The 20120-nt window shown below is 38.6% G+C and overlaps 1 protein-coding gene across 2 annotated transcripts; it reads left to right on the top strand.

Annotated features, from left to right (window-relative positions):
• Positions 1–5534: 5534 nt before the first annotated feature.
• LOC139975323 (uncharacterized) lies at positions 5535–19775 on the top strand. 2 transcript variants are annotated; one of them, XR_011795714.1, is made up of 9 exons: positions 5535–6240; positions 8780–8934; positions 10791–10899; positions 12486–12567; positions 12993–13160; positions 14625–14746; positions 15554–15671; positions 17618–17821; positions 17857–19775. XR_011795714.1 is itself a non-coding variant. In XM_071983166.1 (8 exons), exons 1-8 carry the CDS (start codon positions 5788–5790, stop codon positions 17722–17724), a joined length of 1314 nt encoding a protein of 437 aa, XP_071839267.1. In that variant the 5' UTR covers positions 5535–5787; the 3' UTR covers positions 17725–19775. The 2 variants fall into 2 exon arrangements, 1 of the variants encoding a protein (XP_071839267.1); XM_071983166.1 differs by having other exon boundaries at positions 17618–19775.
• Positions 19776–20120: the final 345 nt, after the last annotated feature.

The raw sequence follows: 20120 nt of genomic DNA on the forward strand, positions 1-20120 counted from the left end.
ATTGAAAATTAAGGGACCACCCCTCCCCTAAGACTTCTCCCACAGGATACAGATCAGTATCGTGAATTCGACACCCATGGCGAAAACATGCGTGCGTGTCTGATTTACAAAGCAGAGTGGAAATGGGGAAATGGGGTAATGGTGACGGTCGTGGGAGGGGTATAAGGGAAAAGCGCATTTTGCACATAATGCGAAGAACGTGTATTTTATGTAGAATGTATGTAGATCTAGATCTCATTTGAGAATCACGTCACATGCCAGTGATATCCAAAAAAGTACACATGACAAAGTTCTCCTATCCCCAGTCTCTTTTCGGTCCAACAACAGCGAATAATTGTCGAACAGTGGCATTCCGGGCTTCTGTGAATATTAAGTTTAATTGCGAGTTAAAGACTGAAATAGGAAAGTAAGAATGTATATGATGTCATGCATGTATTATAAGTTGCAAGTCTTATTTAATCATTTTTACTTCAACTGTTTTCATTTATGACAAGTGATGTCTCTAACTTTGTTTGTTTAGCCTATACCTTCTGTTTGTATTTCAACATGACGTCATATGACCGTAAGATCGGACACGATAGTACGGCTGAAAAAAATTGCGTTTCGAGTTTGTGCCGCAGTCGTAATTTATGGGCCTTAAAGACTTACCCCGAATCATTTTTTTACCCTATAACCCCAATCCTAGTCCTACCAGTCCTAAGTACGTCCCTGCCTATAAGCTGATACAGTATCGGTATTCCGTAGCAACTAAGATAAAAAAATATAACATTGTTAATAACATAACATATTACATAGGAAGATTTATTGCACATGCCTCAATTTTTTCGATTGGTGCGTCCAGGGAACTGCTACTCAGAGTAGCAGTTCCATGGAGCGTCGTTGCGCCTGTAATTTTGTGTGTATACCGAATTTGCATATATACCCGATTTGCGTGTATACTAATTTTGTGTTTATAAACCGGGGCCCCTTGTCGACTTGTCTCGAGTGTGATTTAATCTTCCTTGTAGTTTCGCACAGTGCTCAGAGTAGAGGAGAGGCAGGTTTGTAACTATTACAATCTGATCTTGTTCTCGGGGTTGCCATTTAATGTCTCAACCGACAGACGTGAGTCAGTTCTCAGCCTTTAACCACTTCCGGAATTTTGAGAGAGTAGGTAGCAACCTGTCTGTCGCCACTGCAGGAGAACTAATGAACACAGTTAACCCGAATCAATTGCTTATCACTACAATGGAATCAACAACAACTGCAGTGCAGCTATTGGACTGCACCGGAAATTGAATAAAAAACTAACATTACAGCTTTTGACAGTCATAATCGAGATGGGAATTGAACCTGTGGGGCCAGCGTCACAAACACACAAAATGGAGGTGTGAAGAAGCGAAGACCTTATAGGAGACATTTTTGTAGGGGAGGGGACCTTGAGGTGTAGTTTTTTGATACCTCAAAATAAAAATACACGCATAAAACTGATTGTGTATATGTGACATCACCATGAATTTGTATGCCTCAAATCCCCCAAATTTACCCGAAACTCCTGGCGGCGCCAATGATGTTAGTATAGTCTTGCCTTAGAAGGGCAACATATTACACCATTTGGCATCTAAGCACACTTTCCAGTAGAAAATCTCTTAAAGGTGATGGGACACCCCATGAAAAATCCCAGGTATCGGCCAGACGCTACCAGCCTTTGTGAAAATTATTACAAGGAAAACCTATTATTCTTTGGCTTATGGGTGGCAATAGACACAATCGGCGACCGGCGTCACGTGACCTATAGTGGGTATACAATGTAAACAAACCAAGTGCGGTGTATGGCAACAACATGTATTTCCTGATGAAAAATCATCCTCATGGGTATTACGATCAGGTCCAAGGACAATTAGCAATCTCAGGGTTATCATGGTGTGACTTTATTGTATATTTAAGTGATTCACATGAGATGGCAGTAATAAGGATACTGTTTGATGAAGAATATTGGAATAGTTTGTTAAGTAAATTGAACAATTTTTATGTTAAGTCTCTTCCATTTATCAGATCTCTCTCAACATAGAAACATATAAAAAAGATGACAATATGCAGGGGTTATTATCTGTGATGGTAAACTTTGTGAGTGTACGCATGACCACCCCCCCCCCCCCAAAAAAAATATCCTTGATCTGCCCCTGGTAATAAATACAACATGGAAACATAATCATTTAACTTTTAAGGCAATGAATGGCAGTAAGTTAACATTAACAACAATCTTTATAATATATTGGTTTGAGGTAACACCATGATCTCTCAATGAGTTGGGGTGGTTTTAGCAACTCAACGTTTCAATTAGTAATCTCTGATCGTCTTCAATACCATTGTTTGTTCAGAACCACCCCACACTCATTGAGAGATCATTATGGTTTCACCGCAAAAATTACTGGATAGTATTTCCACCATGCAAAGTTCGAAATCCTACTTTACAATCCTACTCCTATTCCTACAATCTTATACTTTGGTTCATAGCACCTGCATTTTAATACTGATATTAAAAAAAAACTGCATTTTAAGGTACAGCCAATAATAACTACACTTGAGAAAGCAAGATTTGAGCCGGACAGATCATCAACATAAACAAAATGTAAAATCACTCGTCTCCTCCATCAGAAATAACAGGGTTCTGGAAGTTTGCCCAGCGGTCCATGAAACAATGCATGGGGGGTATGGATGGTGATCATGCACACCGAACAAGAGGGGTGGACCGTGGTTGTGCTTGCCCCGCCCCTCCCTTCTGCTCCTCTCATCCTAAAATGGCGTGCACTCACAGGAAAAAATAGATTAGAATAAGCAAAACAAGAGGAGCGTGGAGGCCGAGTGGCTAATGCTTTTGTTTTATATATAATCCTGTTATGTTGTGTCCTTGGGCAAGGCACTTTTATCTCGACTGCCCCTATCCATCCAGGTGTATAAATGGGTACCTGTGAGGTAACTAAGGTGTGTGCGCTGGATTCTCAGCAGCCAGCCTAATGACCAGGGATTCAAAGTGCTATGAAATGGCTGTGCCATATGAAGCGCTATACAAAAACTAACATAACATAACAAATCAACAAGTAAAATTACTCAGAAGAAAACTTGAAAATGGTAAGTCGCAATAAGCCGGAATTGTTCGGAGATTAATAATACAGAATAGTGTCACTATAACAAATAGTAAATAAATAGTTACTACCAGCAGTGAGCAATGCCCAACCCAACCCCCGGGCCTCGGTCCATTGTCAAACCCTATCCAGGAGTTTTGGGGGCTTATATATGAAAGCTCGAATTTTTTTAAAAGTTGGTAGGAGGTTATAAGGGCCAGGGCACACGACGACCCTAGTGGTGCCAGTTAAACCGTCACCCTGGCCCAATTGTAAATATGCTCTCGGAGTTGCCCGAGGGACCAGGGTATATGTTGAGGCCCGCGGGAAACTAAACTCGAATAAGACGGGCGTGTCCGTCGCTGCATCCGTCTCCTATAGTTAACGGCATATGTTCAGGGGTATATTCGTCCGGGGGTATTTATCCGGGGGGTAATTGTCTAGGGGGTATTCGTCCGAGGTGGTAGTTGTCCGGGTGGGTACTTGTCCGGGGGGTTTTTGTCCTCGGGGGTAATTGTCCGGGGGGTATCTGTCCGGGTGGTAGTTGTCCTGGGGGTAGTTGTCCGGGATGGTATTTGTCCGGGGGGTATCTGTCCGGGTGGTAATCGTCCGGGGGGTTATTGTCTGGGGGGTAATCGTCCGGGGGGTATTTGTCTGGGGGGTATTTGTCCGGTCACGGATTTCGATAGAGGTAAAAGTCTGCAGCAAACGCATGACTAGTTGACAGTAGCAGTGTTGTCCACAGGGGGGGGGGGACCGAACATATTTGGAGGTCTAGTGACACCCTCCCTTTGGAGACACAACAGGACAATCGTGCAACAATTAATATTGCTTAGTTCACGAAATAAAGAACAATTGTTATCCACAGTTCAGTTATATCCCTGGTGTACCCATAAACACCGATGGGCAATCCCGAATATTATATTCAAGTTTCCTTTTTCTTCTTTTTTTCACATTTCCTTTTCTTTGATGCATGTAGTGGCGGACTGGCTACACGGGCATTTTGGGCAATGCCCGGTGGGCTGGGGAGCCTGGTAGAAATTACAGCGCATTTTCACAGTAGTTAATAGAATACAGACGGGCTGTGTAAAAATATATTTTGAACTGTGCGAATCAGCTCATGAAATCACCATGTTAGTTAGTCTGTTAGTTCGTAACAAAAGAACGTGCTATTGGCAACCCGTCCGTGCCAATGGTGTTTATTTAGGTTTTTGTCATTTTTTTTTTCATGTTGTTTTTAAGGATTATTGTAACCTTCAAAATTGAGAAATATAGCACCATTTTGCATCTAGGCATTCCTTAACTTAAAAAAAATATCAAATCCCTTAAACCCCTCCCCCAGGACGGCGATCACTATGTAAGTAGCATATCAATGAATAATGGGCCGGTCTAGGTGGAAAATGGCCGGTTTTAAGACCCAGTCCGCTCCTGGATGCATGTATTACAATTCTTGTTCACTGACATGTGGCAGTTGGGTCAAGGGTCATTAGAAGTCACCAGAGGTCAAAGCACGTCTACAGTCTTTGGTGTACGTTGGTAAAAAAAATTCTAAGATATTGATATTTCAAGGAAGGATATTTTTACATAAAAGATGTGGCATGCCCATAATGACAGTAGGGTCTCTATTGTTTTGGGTTAGAAAAACATTATTTCATATCAGCAGAAGTTAATGTGAAATGCACAATTCACAAAAATAGTTATTTTTTTGTGCAGAAAGTTTCCAGCTTTTGGAGTTAAAATTAACATGATAAGAGATCAAAACCGGATAACCTTATGAACATGATATCTCAAAGTGCTCAAGATTGCTAGATTTTCTACTTGGTATGTGGCTTTCCTTTGATGAGCGCGAGGATCCTTTTGTCTTTGATGAAAGTCAATAATCGTTTGTGTTCTTTAGGCGGTAATTGCATGACAAGTTTTCTTTAACACTAGTATATATCAGACGAACACTGTTAGGCTATAGACAGAGTTTATTGTGACCAAGATTGCTTATGTTACACACATTGCAAAGTGTCAAAAATCGAACAAAAACCGTTGTGCACACTTACAACTGTGTTGTCAAAAATCTGAAAATGATCGTTTGGACGAGATGTGCTAAGTGTTCAAAACGACGATTTTCGGAGTTTTGGTAATTCGTTAAGATGGTAGCAATTGTGAAATACATCAATTTTCGAGTTTGTTAAGATGGTAGTAAGTGTATAAAACTGTTCATTTTCAGATTATGAAGTTTTGTCAAGATCGTAGCAAGTGTAAAAACGTATTTTTTAGACTTGAAAGTTTTGCAAGTTGTCAATGTGTATGTATGTCTCTTCTACGCTTCCGTATGTCGCGAACACCCTCGCATGTTGCAAAAGAAAATGGGGAAGTCCCTCCGGATCGAATGCTGCAGTGAACTAATTTTATGGTTGACGGTTGTTGACTATGTATATAAGCACTTGCTAGTTTAAGTTGGTTCGATACGCTCTTCAACCCGCGAGCTACAAACCGCTTAACAACCACACAAGCAACAACGCGGTTTCAAATCTCTTTTCCTTGCATGTGTCTAATAGGTTTGTCTTCAAACAAGGTGTTGAAAAAAGAGTGTTTCTTGCTGATCACAGTTTAGTATTGTGATAAGCGCGATTTGTCACGATTAGAACATCGATATTACAAGGTGAAAGTAGAGCAGGTAAGCACGTCAAAAATGTCTGCGGAAAGTTGTTCAGTAGTCAAGCCCACAATACCTTTTATAAAACGGACTGAGATCACCTGTCAACTAGATAAAGATATTCAGTCTGCTAACATACAGAATGTGGAACGCTCGGAATTGGTCACTTCCAGTTGCGACCCCGACGTGTTGGACGTCTCAGCTGACTTAAAAACAATACAATTGACGACCATCAATTACGTCGAAGCAGAACCAGAAGAGGAAAACTTGCCGGGCCTGTCCAGCAGCAGTACAGGAGAGGAAAATACGGGGGAGGATGAAATTCGCGACAAAGTGTTCGAACAGCTTATAATCCCTGAAAAGCAAGAGACACTTGGTAGGTCTAAATCACCAATCGACTTCGTCCGTGATGTTGGCTACAGTGTTAGGGATGCTTTCGATGAAGCAGGCCACACTGTTGAGTACCTTGCCAAGAAGATCATAAATCGGGTAAGTTCCACACTATACATATTATGAACAGGACAGTGATCTTGTGGTTTCATTATGAATTAGGAGTAATTAGGCGGAATGCCGTGAGAGGGTCTGGGAGGAAATGTTAGGGCGCTCAGTTTCTTACCTAACGAATGGAGTTTATATGGCAGACACTTCTAGCAAGAGTCAGCATATGAGTAGCAATATTTGTAGAGTATCTATAAAAAAAACCCATTAGAACATCAAACTTGACGCTATATAACCTAGTTGTTCTACGAGATTTATAAACCCCCCCCCCCCCAACCACCACCACTCATATAATCCCATGGGCACCCCCAACCACCACCACTCATATAATCCCATGGGCACACCTCAATTAGAGGTAAGCAAGCCTATACGTCTAGAGCTGTTACTTTGCCTCAATCCACCATGGGCAGATCATGCAACCGACACTGGCTTGGGATATTAAACGTGTCATGTATTATGTCAGAAAACTCCAGCCCTCATTTGCGAAGCAATTTTCTACATATGAATCCAATTCAATGAATATTACATGTTATGAAAACAAATATTTTTGACATTTCATACCAGTTGTAATGGTAATGAAACTTTAAAAAAAAAAATGACTATGGCAAGGTTCTAAACCAATTTAATTTATTTTGTGGAGAAATTACCCTTTAGATATCTGGGTTACTTAGTCTACTACGCCTACTATAAGCGCAGACAAAAGAAACCAAAATGGGTGAATAGAACAACTGTATTTGTATATAAACAAACTTGTAGTTGTTCAATTCAATGGAGGGGGTCTTTGTTACTGCACCCCTTTTGAAGTTATTTTGGTGACGAAGAAGCAAGTCGGCGTTTTGGTCCTTTAACATAGACCAAAGCTTGTGTAATGTTTATAAGCAGTACTCTACAGGGACGTAGCCAGGAATTTGCCAATGGAGGGGCAAAATGTAGGCAAACTATCAGAGCCGTAGCTTCGGCATTGCAAACTATCTAAGCGTAGCGCCACTATAGTTGGCGCGAAGCGTACAAGAAAATTTTGGCTGAAAATGCCTCCCAGATCGCTGGAAATGGCACTTCCCAGGCCTTGTAAGTTGCATCTTAGCATTTTTTTCTTTTGAAATTACTAGCGATATCATAAAAACATTAAAAAAAAAATTAAAAATATGCTCAAGGGGGGGGGCGGCTGCCCCCTTCGCCCCCCCCCCTTGGCTACGCGCCTGGTACTCTAGCTAGCGTGTGCCTACAATATAAACGAAGAAATGATTACTAAAACCGTCAGAACCAAGCTGTCAATCACGCCTGTTTCGAACTTTTCTATATTTATTTACGTGTGCAGAATTTACTGTTCGCCGCCACAATTCTTTGCAAATCTGAGTCTGGATTATTTTCCTGTGTAGCCAACCTGTGAATTTGAGATTGTTATGAAGAGCTGGCATTGACCAGCCAGCCATGTAGATGATGGAGCGGGCTAGGAATCCCAATATTGTAGCGCGCATGCGCACTACAATAACTAGCGTTAGTAACAAGGTGATATGACATCAAATATTTTCCAAACGACATACCACACTCACGACCTTAAAACTAGGATATCTCCCACACAAAACAAGATTTATAGCTGTTCGGTGGGGATGATGGGTTGTGATCCCCATAACATTTATACCTGCCCATGGGGGCAGACGTCATCCTCAATATAGTCTTGAATCATCATTTCCAGGGAGTTATCCTATTATAGAGCTGAATATGTTGGAAACTGGAATATATACATAGAAAAATTACAAGCTGAGACACCAATTTTCTTTTTTGAACAATCGCAAATCAAATCACAAGTTCCGCTTGTAGTGAACTAAGAATGGTGCTTATATGGTGTCATCCGTTCTTCCGATGGTCAATTAAAGGTGGCACTACTTTATGTTAGTAACTGCGGATGGAGCTGATGATTGTTGAGCCTGTAACGATGAACTAAATAAACTAAAACAAAACCGTAAAACATTGCATATTAAAAGACAAATATTTTGATATGGAAGCGCTAAGGTGCCATCGCAATGCTAATATGTCCATATAATTATGTCAGCAATTATCTATAAATGTAGATTTGCTCACTTATATTTATACAAAATGCAGGGAAATTGTCAAACTGATTACTGCTTGGAAAAGACAATTTCACATTTTGCAATTCAGTGGCATATTTCGCACATGCGAAGTTCTTTGCAGTTCAACCGTTTTCTGCATAGTGTACTTTAACGCGTTCAGTTCGAAATTTTCGTTTTGACATTTTGTAGAAAATAAAGTCAATTGGTGACTTTCGCATCCTATCAATTTGATATTTAGTTGAAAATGGTGAATTACAACACACATAAGTGAGTAATTGAACATATTGTTGCAAAATGTTCCGAATTTATTCAAAAAATCATTCAAATACGTACTTTACGTTACATGAACAATTTGATCAATTTTAAATATTTGGGTGAGTTTAATACTCTTAAATTAATATCCATAGCAGAAAAAAGTTTTCAATAACTGCAACTACTTTTCTTACCATGCCCCACAGCAATCATTACAAAATCTAGCGGAAAATAATGTTCACATTATCCACCCAACGACCAACCAAACCATTGGATTCGGTCTGCACCTCGAAGAGCATCGACACGGCTGCCACGCCGCGCGAGTTATGGAAGATGGATTGGCTTTCAAGTCACACTTACAGTAAGGATACAATCAATTTTGTTGGTAGTATACGGAGGCATGTCTAACTCCGGAAGGAGACAGGGTGGGGTGTTGCCACATACGACACTGAAGAAAGAACAAAAGGAATGAGGTTAAGGGGGTTTCGCCAAATTAAAACGCGGCGTAACACTGCAGGTTGAGAGGGGAGACCGTCGGGTACTACTTTTCGTATTTGGTGTGTATTTGTGTTATATTGCAAGAACCCCTGTTGTTCTTGGTGGAGGTCAATGGTCATCTGAGGTCACCATTCCCAAAAACTGGAAACGTTGTAAACACGATATGTCAAGTTAGGAAGCATGTTAATTTTTCATACTTAGCATCATAGTAAGTAGAAGACTGCTATTGTTCTTGGTGGATGTCAAAGGTCATTAGAGGTCAGCAGGACTCAAAATCACTTGTATGATATTTCTCTGAGCAGATCTTAAACTTTGCATGTGGAACACTTATAATATTTGGGTGTTAATGACGTGCATATTTAATGAGTAGGCAGGACATCATGTTAAACTGTTTAATTGTTAATATCTCCATATGCTGATGCCTGGTTTCATATTTTAAACAGAGTTGCCTTTATATATCTGGTACATGTGAACCGGCATATGAAAGAAAAACTCATATCCATTTCTGTATGAAAGCTTGTGAATTAGATCATGTACTCAGTTGACTATCACCCAGGTTTGTTTCAACACATTTATAAATATTTGACAGTGTATTTAGTAATTTGATGTACATTTGTATAAGGTTTACAGTGGAAAATCATGTTTTTCTAATCTTTCAAAGAGACAAGGTTTTAAGAGAGAATCTCGTAAGCATGTGTTAGTGTATTATTATGTACATTTACAGGAAGAGATACAGGAAAAGAGCATGTTTTTTTTCTAATCTGTCAAATAGGCAAGTTTTAAAGGGTGATATGTCAATCATGATGACTTCTGCTGCTAGTTTGCCTAGAGGCATTAAAGGATAGATAAACCCAAACATTTTCACAGAAGCATATGAGAGGGAAGCAAATGATCTTTCATTTCATTTTCTTTTCTTCCATTTTCAAGATATTATTGCTTTCATGTTCCTTCAGATATATATATGAAAGAGGACTTGGAAGTAAGTCTAAAATGACATCACAGAGCCACAATGCATTCAGTCTTTATTTTCTCCTTTGACTGGTTTCCTCATTGGGTGTATAGTGTCTGGGACTGTCTTTGTTGAAATAACAAAGATCTACATATCGGTTACAAATTGACATTGATTTTAGTGAAAAAATTGTCCTTTCATTCATAAAAATGAGAAACAATTATAAAGAAACACAAAACATTTTTACCTGGAAGTGGCTCTGTGACATCATGAATTGGAAAAAAATGGCCGCCCCTGATCTGACTAAAACATCAAAAACATTGTAAATATGATATCTCAAGTTAGGAAGCATGGAAAGTCTTCATACTTGGTATGCAGATGCGTTATATTGAATATAAAACATAATTTATTTTAGTGAAGGTCAATGATGGTCATCTGGGTCACCGGCGGTCAAACCCTATAAACCTTTTAAACTTGAAATCTCAAGGTAGGTATCGTGGGTACTTCTCATACTTGGTATGTTGATGCATTACATTGAGTACAAATCCCCTATTGCCTTTGGTGGAGGTGTGTATTGCCATGTACAGTAAACTGACCTCTGTTTATCATGCCATAGTATAATTGTACATCATAATAGTGTTTTATGACATATATATTGTAAGAGTTATTGCTTGTGAACAAGCAGAAGTCTAGTGTAATGAAATGATGGAAACCTCCATGCACTCTGGCTATTATTTATTTCCTGTCTTTTGTAATATTATTCCTTGAAGATGCGGTGATATTATCCGCAAACTCAACGGGTTTGATCTTGAGGGCCTCAAGATCGAGGATATTGTGAAACGCTTTACTGAAGTGGACGTTTATGAGAAAATCATATTGGTGAGTAAAACACGGCCAATACGATACAATGTGCACTTTAAAGTGTATCTGTTGTGGCCTGTTTTTATGTAATGCAGGGTTGGATTATGTGTAGTGCGGAATTCATTCCATCTCCTCAGATTTAATTGGCTTGATACTGTGCGCCACTTTTCAACAACGTAACTAAAAAAAAGTAGAAAAGTACAAGAAAAAGAGCAAACAAAGTTATTTCTCCGGGTTCTGCAACTTCTGCCCAGTCTCAAGGTACAACTTAATAATGCGATATGATAGGCCCAATTTACTGTCATCTTTATCAGTCGAAAGCGTGTGTAGACAGGGAGCAGGCGATTCTGTATGTTAGCTGTTTCATATCTTTCCATATTATGCAGTGTACCGTTTTACAACACTGTATTGGTAACTAATATAGGGTGACCTAAGTGGCTACACCCATGCAGGGGCGGCGATTCGTTTCAAATATTGGGGGGGGGGCATTTTCTCGGGTGCAGGCGCGTAGCAACTTCAGGATTTTCTAACACGAGGGGGGGGGGGGAGGCGCGGATTACTATCAAAGCTGAGCGCCACCATTGGTTGGCGCGCAGCGTACAAGAAAATTTCTGGTTTTGATAGCCCCCCAGATCACCGGAAATGGCACTTCTCGGGCTTGAAAATGACCAACCAGATGTACACTTTTGCCTGAGAACCAAGTTTCTTTCCCAATAGTTTTTTTCTCATCCATAACCTTTTTCAAGATTGTCACCAGTCACACATCATGTTCGACCTCATCGCATATCCTGTGGATCATTGCTTTTGTAGGTAATACTACGTAACGGCCCACAATACCCGTCAGCACCACTTTTCAAGGTTTTAAGCCCATTATTTGTTCAGAATTTGAATAACAAATTCACTTCAAAATATACCCATAATGTTGCACAAAATTTCATCTATGGACAACCAATATAGAAAAATAACCTTCAACCCCTAACAGACCGGTCAAAATTAACGAGTAGCCCTGGGAAGTATGATGAAGAATGTTGGTCAGGGAACTTTCGAAAATTCAGACAAAGTTAATTTATTGGTGTACAAATATAAAACCTCTTATAACGGCTATACTATAAAACTTCGATATCATAAAAAATACAAAAAAAATATGATCGCCCCCCCCCCCATCCCCTTGGCTACGCGCCTGCGGTTAGAAATCTTGTAGGAAACAGGCCAAATGTAAACCCATTGAACCCATATCGATTTGGATCATATATTATGATTGTACGTACTTACACTCATACACAAGAGATGTACAGACATTATGATAATAATCATGAGTGACAACATGCTATTCGGTCACAGGTCACAGAAACGACCACGAAGAGTCATTTACCTCATGCAGCATGTGTTGGATGAAGTTTTAGCCACCGCCAAATATGATTTGGATAAATAATCTCACGCATTATTTTCTATATATAGTACATCATTGTGTGTGTGTGTGTGTGTGTGTGTGGGATTCCGTCTCTTCTAAAAACATCGAGTTGGTAAAGTTGAGCAGATTTCAGATATTTCAAATATTTTCCCTGTCTGATTTATTTGAATGTAATATCTTTCGTTTTTGAAAGGTTGTTGAACGGATCACGGAAGACGAAAGTGGAAATCTGGTAGTATACGAGGTGGAACTCACCATCACCCTAGCACTGTCAGGTAAGGCGCAGCATTGTCAACACTGCATTCAATATCTCATGGGTTAAGGAGCCAAACCTACGATTTCATCTTCGTTGTCCTATTGTCATCATTATTTTTTTTGGGGGGGGGGGGGAAGGGGGGGTTCAAATGTGCATGCATCGTTTGCCTAAATCAGATATATATGGATCACTTAGTTCAATCTATCTAATATAGCCTTGTCACTCTCTCAACTAGAGTAATATATATTTTCAGAATATCGTAATCGATAATTGAAAATTGTCATTAATGGCTGAAGAAAGAGGATATTACTGGTATAAAAGAACTACTCTGAAATGAAAGATTAAAAGCGACAACTATGTCCAGCTGGAGACCATTGCAATGACCGACGGTATGTCATACCTTACCATGTTCTTTATTCAACTGTTGTTTTGAATTTATTTTAGACGACAACATTACGTTTACAGTGGAGGTAGAGGTGAATGCGACCTATCTGAGATACCAATCCACGACAAAGTTGAAGTACATCACACAGACGCCATTCAACGCATCACCAAAGTACCTCAGAGTGGACGGGCGGAAGGTCAAAATGACACCATCTACGGACAAGAACAGTAAGTTATCTCTCAGTTCTCATTCAGTTTAATTTGGAGGTTTACCTCCACCCCCCTCTCTCCCAACGCCACAATAATTCAAAGTAGTTATTAGCCCAACCTTGCGTGTAGACCTATAATTATATACCTAAAGTAATAGCCTAAATAATCATATCTCAGATTGCACCATTTCACGAGAAACTATGATGTGAGAGTACGTGTATCAATTTCAGGATAAAAGCACTTTGAGGCATTATACATTCGGCGGTAATGTGATTAACATTAGCCATGAATTATTTTCAGTAGGTGACCTTCACATCGTAATTGTCTGTACTCACTAAACAGACACTTTCTCATGTTATAAAGTTAACTTGGCGCACGCCAGAGGAAGGTCTCACACATGAATTTTGTATTCAAAAACATCAGTTTCACTTTCGTTTCCTAGATAAGTCTCCCATTTGCGGTTTTTATTTATAAAAGTGCTGATTTATTTCAGGATAGGCATCAGTATCTTCCTCACTGAGCTTTTTATTGGTATAAGTTTTCAAAATACCTTCCTGAACCAATCCTCCAATCTACTCCCTGCAGCCATTGATAATGACTAGAAAATGTGGGTTAAGAATGCCAGTAAAATGCCTGTTCACATATAAAGATGGGTGACCATACTATATGACTTTCTAGCATATTAAGGGGCAATGCTGATAGTCTTTTGAAAAGTTTTTTTGTAATGACTATTCGTTTCCTTTTGAGGAAATGTGCGTGTATGGAATTGGTCCACGTAATGCAAGAACGCTGTAAAGTATTTCCTTTCACCTAAACAGGTGATGTAGGTTTATTGTTGTAACTCCAGTCAGTTGGTCTCGATATATCAATATCTCGAGGGGTGGGGCTTCGTATGTATGTATTTATGTATGTATGCGTGTATGTATGTATGTATGTATGTATGTATGTATGTATATTAGATCCTCCTGCGGGAAGGAACTCGCGAAGAAGCCTCATTGGCTTATGTGTTTGTGACGCATTGGCTAGTCAACACTATCACACACAAAAAGTATACGGTGGTGTAACTTCATACATGTGTTACATTGATCCACCTTAGGAAGCAAACGAATGCTCATTTCTATACAAATGTCATGTCAGTTCACCATGTGTTAGTATCAGTGTCTGAAAACCTTGTAAACACCATGATTTCGAAAGCAAAGATTTTTTTTTTTTTTTGGGGGGGGGGCGTGGGTTGAGGTCAAAGACATGTTAGGTCAACATCAGTCAAAAACTTCGTAGAACATGATAACTGCAAAGTACACAGATCTACCGTATTAAGTAAACAAACCTGTAGTATTTGTGGAGGTCAAAGGTCACTTCTGTACACTGTTGCATGAAATCTTCTCATATTGGATATTTGGGTGGAATTTTACCACATATTTGTGAGATGGGAAACCACGTACACACGTTGCTAAACATGATCATGGTAATGTTGACTTGCAGGTAACTTTCATATGGAGCTATATCAAGGAGGATCAAAGCATCGCAGGGTTTGCGTAATAAGAAACAAGCAGAGTTCACACATCCTAGATCACGACGCTGGAAATAGCACACGAGTGGAAGCGGTAAATTAATAAAATATTTAATCCTATATTTACTTCAAGTAAATTGAAAGTCTAAGATATTTTACCACTTTTATTAACTAAAGCTCAAAAAAGTTAAAGGTAGTTACAGTCTTGTATCGAGGTCTTCTCACACGACTTTACAACAGTAACCACTGGTCACAGTTTAAACAGTCCTCGAACCTGGAATCCTTATGTCGCAAGTCAGTGCCTTTTAGTCTATTGACCAAAAAGCCCAACAATTATGTAGTATAAAAATCCTTACAATTTTAATCTATATAAAAAGTCAAGTTTTCACAGGACTATCACCGGCTGACTACATTGGCTGATATACCACTGAATAAGGTCATCAAACAAATAGCTATTTACTGCACTTCGCACATCCCTTTACTAAGGTGGAAATATTATGAAAACTTCAGCAGCCTCATTTTAGTTTTAGTTTTCCTGCGCCGATATAGAAATATGGATCACGTACAAGCATTATCTGTCACTTAAGTCAGAGAATACATCAGTCTACCAATTACACTCAGTAAGGACGATGCAATGAGGCATAAATTAGTACAAAAGACGTGCGAATGAAGTAATACTCTTTGTGGACCTCCAAACTATGCTGTATTGAATGTAACTGTTGGTAAGGCTCACCGACAAGAAGCAGCCGAACGATACTTGTCACGTAGAAGTTAGATTTAGAGGCAACCAATAAATTACTCTGGACATGACTTTGCTTGGTCTGAATTGTGTGAAAATGTTTAAAAAATTAGATTAATTTAATAGAAACTAATTTGAAATATTTTCTTTTTTGACGTCCAGAAGCCAGCACCAAACCCAAACTCAAACGTAATTAAGAATCCGGACGCGAAATTCTACTATTGGTATTCTCATCCGGAATTTCCCGAAGAAGATGTGTTCGAGTCAGTCACCAAGAAGAGTAAGTTTTCATCACAAGTGTATGGATGTCTTATACTTGAAAGCTTACACATGTGGCAGACAATGTGATACTAAGCCTATAAGAAAGACTAAATATTCAACATTGCTGAAGTATGAAGCTAGCACGAAGTATTTATAAACCATCCTGTTCAATGAAATTATCCATTGTCGTAATTGTGAATTAGTTTATCCTTTACCTAAAGCACAGCTTTATATCCTCAACAGCCCCTGCCGCTTTCTATACATTAGGGTAGATACATGTGAAAAATATTTATATTTGTATTCGACAAACTCAAGACCAGTTCTATTATAGCAATGTATACACTTGTAGTGACTGATCATTGGTTTCTGTGTTTCATGGCTGATTTGATGAGCTTCTTAAATACATATGACATTGGGAGGATATACAGATACATATATTATAACATAGGGAGGATATACTGATACATATAATATAACATAGGGAGGATATACTGATACATATAATATAACATAGGGAGGATATACTGATACATATAACATGGGGAGGATATACTGATACATATAATATAGCATGTGGAGGATATACTGATACATATAACATGGGGAGGATATACTGATACATATAATATAACATAGGGAGGATATACTGATACATATAACATGGGGAGGATATACTGATACATATAACATGGGGAGGATATACTGATACATATAACATGGGGAGGATATACTGATACATATAATATAACATAGGGAGGATATACTGATACATATAAAATACCATAGGGAGGATATACTGATACATATAACATGGGGAGGATATACTGATACATATAATATAACACAGGGAGGATATACTGAGACATGTAATATAGCATGGGGTGGATATACTAGTACATATAATATATAACATGGGGAGGATATACTGATACATATAATATATAACATGGGGAGGATATACTGATACATACAAAATATAATGGGGAGGATATACTGATCACATATACTATAACCTGGATGGATATACTGATACATATAATAAAGCATCGTGAGGATATACATATAATATATAATGGGGTGGATATATTGATACATATAATATAACATGGGGAGGATGCATATTATATAGCATGGGGAGGATATACTGAATCATATTATATAACAAGGGGAGGATATATTGATACATATAACATAGCATGGGGAGGATATACTGATACATGTAATATAGCATGGAGAGGATATATTGATACATATAATATAACATGAGGAGGATATACTGATACATACAATATGACATAGGGAGGATATACTGATACATACAATATATAATGGGGAGGATATACTGATACATATACTATAACCTGGATGGATATATGTGATACATATAATATAGCATCGTGAGGATATACTGATACATATAATATATAATGGGGTGGATATATTGATACATATAATATAACATGGGGAGGATGCATATAATATAGCATGGGGAGGATATATTGAATCATATTATATAACATGGGGAGGATTTACTGATACATTTAATATCGCATCGGGAGGCTATACTGATACATATTATATTGCATGGGGAGGATATACTGATACATATAATATATAATGGGAGGATATACTGATACATATAATAAAGCATTGGGAGGATAAACTGATACATATAATATAACATGGGGAGGATATACTGATACATATTATATTGCATGGGGAGGATATACTGATACATGTAATATATAATGGGAGGATATACTGATACATATGATATAGCAAGGGAAGGATATACTGATACATATAATATAACATGGGGAGGATATACTGATACATATAATATAACATGGGGAGGATATACTGATACATGTAATATAACATAGGGAGGATATACTGATACATATAATATAACATGGGGAGGATATACTGATACATGTAATATAATTAATATTTTCTTGTCCTCAGATCACTTCATTCAAGTCACAGAGAACAATGCACTCGTTGTGCGGAAGTGCTCCTCAGCATCCCAAGTAGCTGCGAATGGCCGATTCCGAGTAATCAATGCAAAGTAGAATTTTTGTAACTCCAGAAGTTTAACTTCATTTAGGATGAGATAGGTCTTTGAGCATTGTACATCAAGTCCCCCACTAGGCACCAGTCCCACACCAGGCACCAGTCCCATACCAGGCACCAGTCCCCACTAGGCACCAGTCCCCCACCAGGCACCAGTCCCATACCAAGCACCAGTCCTCCACCAGGCACCAGTCCCCCCACCAGACACCAGTCTCACACCAGGCACCAGTCACCCAGGCACCAGTCCCCTACCAGGTACCAGTCCCCTACCAGGTACCAGCACTCTACCAGGCACCAGTCCCCCACCATGCACCAGCCCCCACCATGCACCAATTTATTTTTTGTTTTTTTGTTGTTGTAAATACTTATGTACTGGCCGATTAAACCCAAGATGCTGATTAGAAACCGTCTTAATTTGATCAGTCCATACATTAGGTCATAAGAAACATACTTGCTGACAATTATAACAAAGAAGTGAACATACCTTATGTAACTAAGTAGTGTTCAGTTATGAGACACGGGTGAGAGGTGTTTGTGTAGCTATCTCTCTCTATGGGAATGATGTTAGGGGGGTGTCAGGGGGTAGTGATATCTATAAGCGGCCAGAATTACCACGGCACAAATTTACGTGCTGTTTTTGAGGAATATATTATTTGCGACTCTTAGAATAATGTGGGCCTATATAATGAAGACATAGGTTTCCGCTTGTATAGTCCATCTGAATAGCATCTTGTAGTCTATTTATTTTGTATAAATATGAATCTCCTCTGTATTCATTGAATTTTACGTTATATTTATTTTTATTTCATGGCTTCCAAGTGATCTGTCACTATAGTAGCCTACATTTGCACATCTTGCGTGACATTTCTACATGTGATATTACAAAACGAAGTTTGATGTCCACACAGTTTCCTGTGGACATTCTGTTAGAAAGTTGCACATTGTATAGATCAAACCTTTTCATTACAACCATGAGAAACTATGAACAAATAATAGTTGACATTGTATTCAACATGTCCCTTTTGTGTCGTGTCGGTTATTTTTCATTCTCCATCACTGATTCATATAACATTTACTTTTTGAATATAATTTGCTTAAAATTTAACCAGATGTGCTAGTGGTCGGTCACTATAGTAGCCGACATTTGCACATCTTGCCTGACATTTCTACATGTGATCTGTCACAATGAATTTTGATGTCCGCACAGTTCCCTCGAGCTGTGGTACTAGAAAGTTACACATTGTATCGATAAAACCTTTTTATTGCAATTCGTTTGTCTATATTTTCTGTATTCTTTAGTGTGTGAAATGATACTTATTAGGCCACTCAAACATTATTTGAAACTTCATTAATGTTACACTATCATAAATATAGTGGTATGCCTATTGACTTTCAGACATGTCGTAAATTCGAAACTGATTGTGGCAGAAATAAGTCCGCATCGATAACAGCCCAATATGTATTTTGCATCATCATCATCTTCTACATTCTCGTGGAACTAGTATATATCCTTTAACTAAACTTCATTGTGGCATTCCACATAACACATAGTACTTTCATTGTCATCAAGTACTTGAGGATAAGTCTCAAGTCTAGTGTCAAGTCACAAATGATTCGACTTGAGTTACCGCTAACACTGAAGGGTAACAATGCACGGTATCTATTCAGTTCTACCTGTAAATATGTGTGTTTGTGTTTTTTGGTGTTTTTGTGTGTGTGTGTGTACTGGTGTATATTCGTTTCGTGAATGCGCTTGTAATATATTTTATCGATTCATCACCTTTTTTGCTAATCATAAGAGTGTTTATGGGAAATCTGTGCATAGTATAGGCTATTAGATGATAATATAACCTGGAAGTTAGTTACACTGCAAAGAAGATGGATGTAGTTGTGATTTGGTGTAAAATATAAACCTTTGAAACTTATGTTGTGTTTTCTTAGTTGAAATCGAAAAGAAGAAGAAGTAATTACATCATCAAAATATATATGCTATTGGTACATTTATCTCATTTTTGGAGAATGTTTGTAATAAATGGTGAATTGTTTCATGCCCAAATCTTGTGACCCAACTTATTTCATATGCTGTATGATTCGTCATCATGTCTAGAAATGACATCATCAGTCCAACCATATACTTGTGCATTGAATCATTTTCCTGATATAATTGCTTGTTTAAGCAAAATGTTAGATAACTCTGGAAATACACAATAGTTTCTGACCCGTCGAATGAACTTAAATCTGAAGTCAACCTCGCCGGTTTGAGAGCTGGGCTGCAATGTATACCAACCTCGCCGGTATGAAGTATTCTCCTACTCTTTGATCCAGTGCCGCAGTTACGCAAAGGAATCACAATGTAGAATAAAGATAGATGCACACTGCCGCGGTCTACTTGTGC

The sequence above is a fragment of the Apostichopus japonicus genome, chromosome 10, assembly GCF_037975245.1.
Source record: "Apostichopus japonicus isolate 1M-3 chromosome 10, ASM3797524v1, whole genome shotgun sequence".
Taxonomy (NCBI): Eukaryota; Metazoa; Echinodermata; class Holothuroidea; order Aspidochirotida; family Stichopodidae; genus Apostichopus; species Apostichopus japonicus.

Coding starts and splice junctions, on each gene's coding strand:
- LOC139975323 (XM_071983166.1), top strand. CDS start 5,788: ATGTCTGCGGAAAGTTGTTCAGTAGTCAAGCCCACAATACCTTTTATA. Junction 6,241..8,779: donor CCAAGAAGATCATAAATCGG/GTAAGTTCCACA, acceptor CATGCCCCACAG/CAATCATTACAAAATCTAGC. Junction 10,900..12,485: donor TTTATGAGAAAATCATATTG/GTGAGTAAAACA, acceptor CGTTTTTGAAAG/GTTGTTGAACGGATCACGGA.